This window comes from Acanthisitta chloris, unplaced genomic scaffold (assembly GCF_000695815.1).
Source record: "Acanthisitta chloris isolate BGI_N310 unplaced genomic scaffold, ASM69581v1 scaffold7377, whole genome shotgun sequence".
Lineage (NCBI taxonomy): Eukaryota > Metazoa > Chordata > Aves > Passeriformes > Acanthisittidae > Acanthisitta > Acanthisitta chloris.
This window is the reverse complement of record NW_008681029.1, coordinates 149,096-157,871: the sequence shown is the minus strand read 5'-3', so window position 1 is coordinate 157,871 and position 8,776 is coordinate 149,096. Positions and strand designations below refer to the sequence as shown.

The window sequence follows — 8,776 nt, the reverse complement described above, 5'->3', positions numbered from 1 at the left end:
GGGGGCTAGGACAGGGGCTGGGATGGGACAGGAACAGGGAGGGACATGGGCTGGGACAGAGAACAGGGCCAGGGGATAGGACCAGGGCTTGGGCCAGGGCCAGGGACTGGTACAGGGACTGTAATGGGGACAGAGGGCTGACATGGGTCCCCTGGACTGGGAATCTGTGCCGTGGGGCTGGAGCAGCTCAGGGCTTGGGCTGCCCTGCTTGTGTGCAGTGGAGATGGGAGGTGTGACCAAGGGCACCCAGGGAGGTGGTGGAAGAGTGGAGACTGGGACCTGGGGTGAGGAGATGTTCCCAAGGGCACAGTGCCCTGCTGCTGGGAGAATGTTCCCCCAGAAGTGTTCCTGATGTCCCTAGAAGGCCCTGAGCTGGCATTATCATTGATGCAATGCTGGGTGATGCTCCTGGTGACTTTAGAGATGTCAAGAGCCAGGAAACCCAGAGGTCAACTGGACTTCCTATTGCCTGTGAGGGATCCAGGTGTCTGACCTGTCACAGCCATTGGGTCTGTGCCCCTCTAGCAGAGGACGTGTCCTGCTGCTGCCCTGTCCATGCAGACACTGTCCTCAGTGCTGCTGGAGCATGGGCAGGAGTGGGGGCAGCAGGGACCCGTGTGACCACCAAGGTGATGTTGTGTTTCAGGGGCTCCTGACCCACCATGACGTTCAAGCAAGCATCCATGATAGCCCCAGAGGCCACGGCCACCACGATACACACGAGCACCATGGACAACTCCACCGAGGCCGCGGGGGCGGGCGAGAGCAAGGAGGACATGTTCACCAAGCTGAGGGACAAGTTTATGAATGAGCTCAACAAGATCCCCTGTGAGTAGCTGCTCTTTTCCCAGGTGTTGCCCTTCTGATGACCTCACCACTGTGCTGGTCCCAGTGCAGCCTGTGGGGCAAGGTTTAGGGGTGGGTGGGAGGAAGCCACAGGGCTGGTCACGCCAATGGCTTTCGCCCACAGTGCCGCCCTGGGCCCTCATCGCCATCGCAGTGGTGGGTGGACTCCTCATCCTCACCTGCTGCTTCTGCATCTGCAAGAAGTGTTGCTGTAAGAAGAAGAAGAACAAGAAGGAGAAGGGCAAAGGAATGAAGAATGCCATGAACATGAAGGACATGAAATCAGGCAACCAGGTGATGTCCTTCTAGGCTGCTTGGCCAACAATCCCTCCAGATGAGTTACGAACTGTGTTGGGGCACTCATAGGTCAGGCAGCAGATTGGGATGGGGCCACCAGGACCCTGGGATGGGGCAGTGCAGACATGAGCCATGACCTGAGACAGCAGCACTGTCCTCTTCCAGTGCCTGGTGGCCTGGATGGGACCAGGTTCAAGCTGGCCTGGATATGCCAATGCTTCACCTGAACCAGAAAATGTTAATTTAATCCCCTGTGTCTCTCCACCTCCCTCTGGGTTACCCTCGCTTTACTGAGCCTTTAGCTGAGAGGAAAGGGCCACCAAAACACCTGTCAGTTTGGGTTCCTAAAAATTCAGTGGTCAAGAGGCAGGTGCTGGTGCCTGGAGCAGAGCTGGGGACATCTTCCCACCCTGGGGGCCAGCCCAAGGGAGCTCTGGAACCCACAGGCTTGGGGGCACCCCAACCATTTCAATGGGCCTGACTCAGGTGATTTTTGGGTGCATGTTCCTGCTCTTCAGAGCACACATGGGCACCACGGGCACACAGGCAGGGCTGGAGCAGCAGTGGTGGGAGATGTGGGGTGGGATTCCCCAGCACAGAGGGAGAGCTGCATCCCCAGAGCTTCCTGGGGTCGTACAAACCCTGATTCCCCACCTTGCTTTGGGTATCTCAGTGCTCTGTGTAACGTGTCTCTCTTCCCTCCTGGCACCCTCGTCATCCTCCACCCTGCTGCCCTGGCTGCCTGGTCCCTCTCCATCCTGGCATGTCCTCCGTGGTAAGTGTCACCATGAGCCTCCTCCATCATCTGCTTCCTGGGTGGGATGGGGGACCTGGGGAGGGGGGATAAGGAGCTAGGATTCCCACCCCATGGACCATAGCTTGGAGAGGCAGGAAGAGGGATGGCTTTGCCTGCGGAAAATTGGTATATACCTCTATTACAGAGCCTACAAAACCTGGAGAAGGCCCTGCTAAGCCCTTAGCACTGACTCTAGTACTCCCTCAAACATGGGGTGGGGGGTACAGGACCAAGCACCAAACATCCCTCCACTGGAGCTGAGCCCACCTCCTGGTGCCCCAGGGCAGTCAGTCCACTAATGCCATCTCGTATGGACCAGCACTGAGGGCTCCTGGCAGCTGTGAGGCTGTGGGCAGAGCCAGTGCCACCCCCAGACTGCTCTATCAGTGCTTCATGTCCCCCACACAGGGGTCTCCTTTCGCCTCAGGGGGAGAACCTGGGTGTTGAGATGCCAGTAGGGTGGTGGTGCTGAGGTCCCCAGCAGTGTGGCGACAGGGACACTGGGCTGTGACCTGCCTCTGAGCTGGGGACTGTCCCTGCTGTGACCTGCCTCTGAGCCAGCACCTTGGCTGCCATTGCAGAACCAACAGGATGACGATGATGCTGAGGCAGGTCTGACAGAAGGGGAAGGTGAGGAAGAGGAAAAGGAGCCAGAGAACCTCGGCAAGCTGCAGTTCTCGCTGGACTACGATTTCCAGGCGAACCAGGTGATGGAGGGGCTGGGGCTTGGCTGAAGAGTGGGGTTTGCCCAGGGTGGGTTGGAAAGGAAAAGTCTCTGTGTGGGATCTGGACGCTGTGTGAGGGAGGAGCTGAGTGGTGTGCCATGGGGAGTCCTGCCCCATGCTGGACTGGAGATCTGCCCTTAGCATCTGCAGCTCATGGCTGGGCTGTCTCACTGAGGACACCCCTCTGCCCCCTCCAGCTGTCTGTGGGGATCCTCCAAGCTGCTGAACTGCCAGCTTTGGACATGGGAGGCACCTCCGACCCCTACGTCAAGGTGTTCCTGCTCCCTGACAAGAAGAAAAAGTATGAGACCAAAGTGCAGAAGAAGACACTCAACCCTGCCTTCAATGAGACCTTCACCTTCAAGGTGAGTCCCTTCACCCACAACATGGGACTTCGTCTCCCACTCCCATCTTTCTCCCTGACTGTACCAGTCCCATACACTGACCTTCACTCCTGGGAGTAGGTGGTCCTGCCTTGGGGTCCTCTGAGCCTGTTGTCAGCCAGTTGCTCTCCCTCTTTGTGCAGGTCCCCTACCAGGAACTGGGTGGGAAGACACTGGTGATGGCCATCTATGACTTCGATCGCTTCTCCAAGCATGACATCATTGGTGAGGTGAAGGTGCCCATGAACACAGTGGACCTGGGCCAGCCCATCGAGGAGTGGAGGGACCTGCAGAGCGGCGAGAAGGAGGAGGTGAGAACCAGACCCTGGCTGAGGGTTGAGGTGTGGGTGGCCATTGGCTGAGTTCTGCTTTTGGGACCCATCCCACAGTGCTCAGGGTGTCGTTTGAGGTGTGGGTGGCCATTGGCTGAGCTCTGCTTTTGGGACCCATTCCACAGTGCTCAGGGTGTCAATTGCTGTGGGGTCCCACTGGGATACCATGCATAACCTAACCTTGAGTGCTAGGCAGGATCTGCCCTGTTGTTTCTCTCTGTAAAAACCTCTTATTAATTAAAATAGAAGCACTCTTGAGTGCTGTGCTGGACCTGGGCAGCCCCATACTCAGTTATCAAACCCCTGTGCTAGTGCACAGGGTGCCAGCTTGTGCCTGCATGGGCTGAGCAGGCTTTGGGGGACCTGCATGCAGGACTGTGTCTCAGCACCATGGTCTGATGCACTGACAAGGCTTTGACATCCGCTCCCTGCTCTGCTTGGCAGCCAGAGAAGCTGGGAGATATCTGCATCTCCCTCCGGTATGTGCCCACGGCCGGGAAGCTCACAGTCTGCATCCTGGAGGCCAAGAACCTGAAGAAGATGGATGTTGGGGGTCTCTCAGGTGGGTGTCATTCAGGTCCATCCTCCTCCTGCCTTGATGGGGGCTCTCAGCATCCTTTGTTTAGGAAGTACACTGGGGGCATCAGTCTGGCAGGGCTCCAGGTCCTCCTCCTGCATTGGAGGCAGCCCAAGGTCTGGCTGGGGGGTGAGGGGAGATGGGCATGGCATGAGTCTGCAACACTTCAGAAGGGCATTTTGAATTTGGGCCCTCACTGTGTCCAGGACCAGGATGCCACAGGACCTGAGTGTTGAAAGTGCTCCTCTGTCATTTGCTTCTGGTCCTGCTCCTCCTTGACTTGGGGGCCAGGCACCTCAGGCAGCAGCTTGTTTTATGCTCAAAGAGTCTTCCCAACCCCATCTTGAGGCTGAGCTCTGTGCCCAGGGGGCTTCATTTCTCCCCAGACCTGCCTTAACCAGAAGAGCAGTTCCCTCATGGCTGGAAGGGTTCAGCTTTATTGTGGGGTGTCCTGCTCCAGAAATGGGGGTGACAGGCCAGCATCCACCAGATGACACTCAGCTGGCAGGCCAGCTGTCACTCAGCCCTCCTACGAGGGGGCCCACAGCATAGAATCATGGAATTATTAATGTTGGAAAAGACTTCCAAGATCCTCGAGTCCAACCTTTGACTAACATCACTATGTCAAGCAAATCACAGCACTAAGTGACATGTGCAGTTGTTTCTTGGCCACTTCCAGGGATGGTGACTCCACCACCATCCTGAGCAGACCCTTCCAATACTTGACAACCCTTTCAGTGAAGAAATTCTTCCTGATGTCCAACCTGAACCTCCCCACCTCATCTTGAGCTTGCTAGGCCCCACCTTGCTACAACATCCTGTCAGGGTGTTGTGGAGTGTCCCCCCTGAGTCTCCTTTTCTCCAGGCTGAACCCCCCCAGCTCTCTCAGCCACTCCTCATATGACTTACTCTCTAGACCCATCCCCAGCTCCATTGCATGCGGAAGAGCTCCATCCCTTGGCCAATTGCTCCCACAAATCCTCTCCAGCCCAACTATTTTGGCTTTGGCCTCCATCCACAGAGCACCTTAACTCCTGGAGGCCTATACCTCACCCTGGGCTGAGATGCCTCTTGGGGCCAGGCTGATGGTGTCCCTTGGGCATCTCAGCCCTGGCTGATGAACCTTCCTCCCTGTACCAGATCCCTACGTGAAGATCCACCTGCTGCAGAATGGCAAGAGGTTGAAGAAGAAGAAGACCACAGTCAAGAAGAAGACCCTGAATCCCTACTTCAACGAGTCCTTCAGCTTTGAGATCCCCTTTGAGCAGATACAGGTTTGTCTGATGGTTGCCCTGGGAGGCAGGCAAAGGGGAGGAAATGGGAAACATCCAGGAGCTCCCCAAGCCCGTGTCCCAGCCTTCTCAGCAGTCTGAGTGGCTCCTGTCAAGCTCCTGGTCCAGTCACCCACAAGATACACCCAGTGCCACCCTGGGCCCGGGCTGATGTTGAGGGCAGCTGGTGCAGGGGCAGAGGTGGGAGGCTGAGCAACACCTATGGTAGACACAACTTCAATCCCATGGTTGGAACAGGGCTTTCCTCTGCTCCTGATCCTACACTGCTCACACCAGAAATAACAGGGACCCTACTCTGGGCTTAGGGGCATTTTGGACCATTGGTTGGTGCCTTCTGCCCGTCCATGTCCTGAACGCCTGTAGGTGTCCCTTGCCCAGTAGCCCACAGGCACCTGGCCCAGTCACCACACCTTGGTGACCTTTCCTAGGTGAGACAGGTCAGGATGAGCTTGGCCTCCACCTTGGCTCCGCAGTCCTGGGCTCTTTGGGAAGGACATGGAGGAAGCACAGAGGGGGCCCTTCCCCAAAAGAGCCCACAGCAGGGCTCAGCCTTGGGGGACCCTGGGGCTCCCTGGGGCCATGGATCTGTTACGGCCGTTGTGCCTTTCCACCTCTCTGAAGAAGGTTTCCTCCTTTAGAAAGTGCAAGTGGTGATCACTGTGCTGGACTACGACAAGCTGGGCAAGAATGAAGCCATCGGCAAGATCTTCACGGGCTTCAACTCCACGGGCACGGAGCTGCGGCACTGGTCCGACATGCTGGCCAACCCCCGGCGGCCCATTGCCCAGTGGCACTCGCTGAAGCCAGAGGAGGAAGTGGATGCAGCTCTTGGGAAGAACAAATAGGCAGCTGTGCCGGCGGCACGGCTCTGCGGACAGACGCGACCAGAGCTACTGATACCTCAGTTCCGCAACCTTCTTTTGGTTTCTTTGTTCTGTTTCACGCTGAAATGCCCTTTGACGGCTCTGGAAGGGTTTCCAGGCAGTCCCAATAGCTTCCAGGGGAAGAGGTTAAAGACACGGATGGTTCTTTTCGTTCTTCAGCATCGCTCCCTCTGCTGCATGTCCCATCGCCTCCGCTCGCCTTCCCTTCCCGGGGCAGAGCCACCGGCACGCCCGGGGCCTGCCCCGGGGCCACGGCACCAGCCTGCAGCTCTGCTGCTGCATCCTTCCCGTGGGATCACGTGGGAACCATGGCATGTGGTACTGGAGACTGAGGCTGTGAGATGACCAGACCCACTGTGCTTGCTCAGGGCGTGGGACAGCAAAACAGTGGCAAAGACTCTCTGGAGAGACCCAGGTGCCTCCCCCTGGTCCTCCCCAGGGATGGCTGAGTGCCCGTGGCCAGCTCCAGGTTTGGCTTCCCTGGGGAGAGGTTTTCAGGGCCTGCGGGTCCTGCTGTGGCTGTGGGATGCTGAGCCCTTGGCTTTGCAGCCAGAGCTGCAGGGGTCAGTCTGAGCAAAGGGAGCCCTTAGGGTGCTGCTTGGAGGAGAACACGGTGGGATGTGGATGCACTGGCAGTGCCATGTGGACCAGCACCCCCTCTGCTGTGTCCCCAGAGGCCAAGTGAGGACAGAGCTGGGTGATTTGCATCTGTGTCCCACCATGCTTGGTGAAACCTGTAGATGCTTCCACAAGGCAGGTTTATGCAGAGGTCTTCAACTGTGAGAAGGGCAGCCCCCCCAGGGTGGTGCCAGGTGACTCCCCAAAGACCATCTCCAGGGCTCAGCCCCGTTGTGAGCACCTCAGCACAGCCCTGGGGCAGCCAGGGGGCTACAGGGAGCTCCAGCCTCACCACCACAGCCCACCCAATGAAGATGGAGATGGCAAGAGCAAGCCCAGGGCCAACAAGGGACCAAAGTCTGTGACTCCCATGAGCTGCTACCCCCACGAGCTGTACTCCCCACCAGGCTGCCAAATCCACCCCGTCCCTCTCCCCCTGGGGATATAAGCCATAGCCATGTCCCTGACAGTGGGCAAGAGCTTCACATCTCCCACCATTGGACCAAGCCCCTGAGCTGGAAAGCCAACACAGGTTTCTGCAGCTGGGAGAGGGTCCAGCAGCCCTGCCCGGTTCAGCCCAGTCTGTACTGGAGCTCTGGCATGAGCTGGTGTCCCCATCCCAGCTCAAACTCCCTGGCAGCCTCGTGCTCCCTGCTCCACTTGGCTCCCCTGGATTTGTGGGTTCTGGCACAGTGAAGCAGCTTGGGGCAGTGCTGCAGTGGAGCAGAGCTCTGGACTGCAGATGGGGATGTCCCTGCACTGGAGTCGCTGCTCTGCGGGTCCAGCTCCCAGGCTGGGACCTCAGTGCAGGTTGTCCTGAGCCTGGGGACAAAGTGCCAAAACTGAGCTCACTCCAGTGCCATCGGATGCTTCAGCAGGTCCCACAGCTCCTGTTTCCTAAAGGGCATCCTGGCCTCAGCTGAAGGTGGGGAGATGGTGGGAAACCTGGTGGCAGCCACAGCTCAGGGAGTACAGATGGACATGGGACCAGCCCCTGCCCCTGAAGGGATGTGGAGCTCTGGGACAGGTCCCCAGGAAGGGACAGTTGAGTCCTTGGGAGGTTCAGGGCTCGGATAAGCAAGCAGCAGTGTGGTGGGGAGGGACATTGGACCGGGGACCTCCAATGACCACCTCCACCACCACAGCAGCTGTGCTTGGCCCATGCCCTGGTGAAGCTGGCACCAGGGCCAAGATGGGTCTGCAGGATCACTCACCAAGTGAGTGACCTCCAGCTTTAATTAGTCCTTTCTCCTAATGGATGTGTCAGTGTCAGCAGACAGGTCCTTCCCTGCTCCTGTAGCCAAAGGGAGAAGTCTTGGGATGCTTTTAATTAGCAGGGAGCTGGGTGGGGTGTGGATGTCCCACTGGGAGCACTGGCAGGATCTGGACTCTTGAGTCAGTCTCATTTTGGGGTCCAAGCAGGCACAGGGTGGTGTTTGCCTTACATGGAAATGTGTTTAAAAAGAAGGAATTGGAAAGAGCACTGAAATCTTCCTGTTTGCAGTCAGTGAGCCTTCCCTGGGGAGCAGGTGGAGGTGTGCACACCTGTAGACACCACTGTGCACCCTGTCCTGTGCACCCCCATGTGCATCCCTCACCCCCTCCCATCCCCCAGACCTGCTGCATCAGTCGGAGTCTCACCAGAAGCCAAGATCCCACCGGGCTGGTTTCCACTCCAACTCTTCAAGCCTTGGGGGATGAGGAAGACTGTGACTTTAATACATAATTTACTTTTTTTTTAATAAAAAAGGGAAAACCAACCAACATACTGAAGCCATCTGCGCTGCCTCTGACCCCCCTTAGCTGTGTGTAGGTGAAATATATGGAGACATAGCTGTAAATACCACGAGCAGTGCATGTGACGCAGCCACGTAGCAGTAGCAGCATGGCCCCAGCCCAGCGCTGCCACCACCGTCCTCACCACCGTCCTCCGAGGACCGGCAACTCATCGCTCGAGAGCTCTCCACCGCCCTGGTTATCTCCCCCTGAACAAAACGATGACCCCACTAAAATCATGTAAGAGAAG

At 57.5% G+C, this 8,776-nt stretch overlaps 1 protein-coding gene across 1 annotated transcript; it reads left to right on the top strand.

Annotated features, from left to right (window-relative positions):
* The first annotated feature begins 662 nt into the window (after window positions 1-662).
* On the top strand, window positions 663-6,093 carry LOC103805311 (synaptotagmin-2). Its single transcript, XM_009077952.1, has 8 exons — window positions 663-828; window positions 971-1,140; window positions 2,530-2,646; window positions 2,862-3,029; window positions 3,191-3,358; window positions 3,824-3,941; window positions 5,097-5,230; window positions 5,887-6,093. The coding sequence occupies exons 1-8, from the start codon at window positions 663-665 to the stop codon at window positions 6,091-6,093; spliced, it is 1,248 nt and encodes a 415-aa protein (XP_009076200.1).
* The last annotated feature ends 2,683 nt before the right edge of the window (window positions 6,094-8,776 follow it).

Bases quoted from the DNA above. Each gene is read 5' to 3' on its own strand.
- LOC103805311 (XM_009077952.1), top strand. From the start codon at position 663: ATGACGTTCAAGCAAGCATCCATGATAGCCCCAGAGGCCACGGCCACC. The intron at 829-970 runs GTGAGTAGCTGC...TTTCGCCCACAG, and splicing joins TGAGCTCAACAAGATCCCCT to TGCCGCCCTGGGCCCTCATC. The intron at 5,231-5,886 runs GTTTGTCTGATG...TTCCTCCTTTAG, and splicing joins TCCCCTTTGAGCAGATACAG to AAAGTGCAAGTGGTGATCAC.